The following is a 1,168-nucleotide window of genomic DNA, read 5'->3' as shown; positions in this document are numbered from 1 at the left end:
TAATATCTCCAAAGGAAAACACTGTTTTTTTTCCATTGGACCAGTAGTTCATGGTATTAACTCTGTTGTCAACAATTAAAGCATGGCAGATTCCAAAAGTTGTAGGGAACTCAGTGCAATCATAGAACAACAGTTCCCTGTCAGAAGTGGCAACAGCCAGCTGTTTGAGTTCTCTGATGTATACCATGTCATTAACAGACATTTTCCTAATTTTTGAGTAAGGAAGTGTCTTTTGATTTGTGCTCAAATGAAATGTGTATGGGGTTTCAAACCTGTCAGTCCAGAAGTTGAGGACACCATCTGAGCTGATGGTGAGGTATTGACCTTTCTTGTAAGGCCTAGTTTGTTCTGTTGAAACCCCATAACCAGGTTCGACGTTATCGTTGAAGGGTCGGAATATTGTACTCACAACTGTTTTATGAGAGTCCACAGGTACGATTTGGAAAGGTTTGGGAAAGGATTGATTTTTAAAATCCATTCTTTGTGATGCCTTATTTTGGTGTAAGAGGAAGTTCATTAACTCCCCAATGTCCACAGTTCCGTCACAGTTTATGTCAATCTGCATGTGGAGGATAGTGACATCTTCTGTGGTCAAATTACCATCTAACTTCTTTATCACTACACAAAATTCGTCTATATCCAATCCTCCACCATCATCGGCATCAGCCTCCCTAAACAAATCGACAATCTTTGGAATGTCTTTAGCACTAAACATTTCTGTACTCTGTGGTCGATCCTCCTCCATATCGTCAGATAGGTCCTCCTCCTCCATATTCTCTGGCATGTTTTTCGCAATGTCTTTGTGTCTTCTCATTATTACTTCGATATACCCAGTTAACTGGTTAATTAGGGTAATAGTGTTGCTAACTTTGTTAAAAAGAGAGAACTTCCCTAAAAATTAGGGGTCGTCCAGATTTATAGAGCCAGATCAAAGCCATTCTAAAATCCAAGATCAAAGCCAGATTCTAGAATCAAAGATCAAAGCCACGCACACACACACACAATTTTTTTTTAATATTTTCACTTATTCGTATGTGTTTTTTTTTTACGGAAGAGGATTTGGGCCAAATTAAAACTCAAATGTGAGTCTAAATGAAAAAAAAAAAATTCTGACATTAATCTCAGAATTCTGACTTTTTTTTAAAGAATTTTGACTTTATTTGCAGAA

General features: G+C 37.3%; 1 protein-coding gene across 1 annotated transcript in view; it reads right to left on the bottom strand.

Annotated features, from left to right (window-relative positions):
• LOC118341974 (WD repeat-containing protein on Y chromosome-like) overlaps positions 1–784 on the bottom strand; it is a 5,073-nt gene extending 4,289 nt beyond the window's left edge. Inside the window, exon 1 of the mRNA XM_035680399.1 lies at positions 37–784. Within this exon, the coding sequence (XP_035536292.1) occupies positions 37–784 (748 nt within the window). The remainder of the gene's footprint in view (positions 1–36) is intronic.
• Positions 785–1,168: the final 384 nt, after the last annotated feature.

Source organism: Morone saxatilis, unplaced genomic scaffold, assembly GCF_004916995.1.
Source record: "Morone saxatilis isolate NCDOM2014 unplaced genomic scaffold, NCSU_SB_2.0 Contig8, whole genome shotgun sequence".
Classification (NCBI taxonomy): Eukaryota; Metazoa; Chordata; class Actinopteri; family Moronidae; genus Morone; species Morone saxatilis.
Note: the sequence above shows the minus strand (reverse complement) of the source record. Positions and strands in the feature narration are given on the sequence as shown.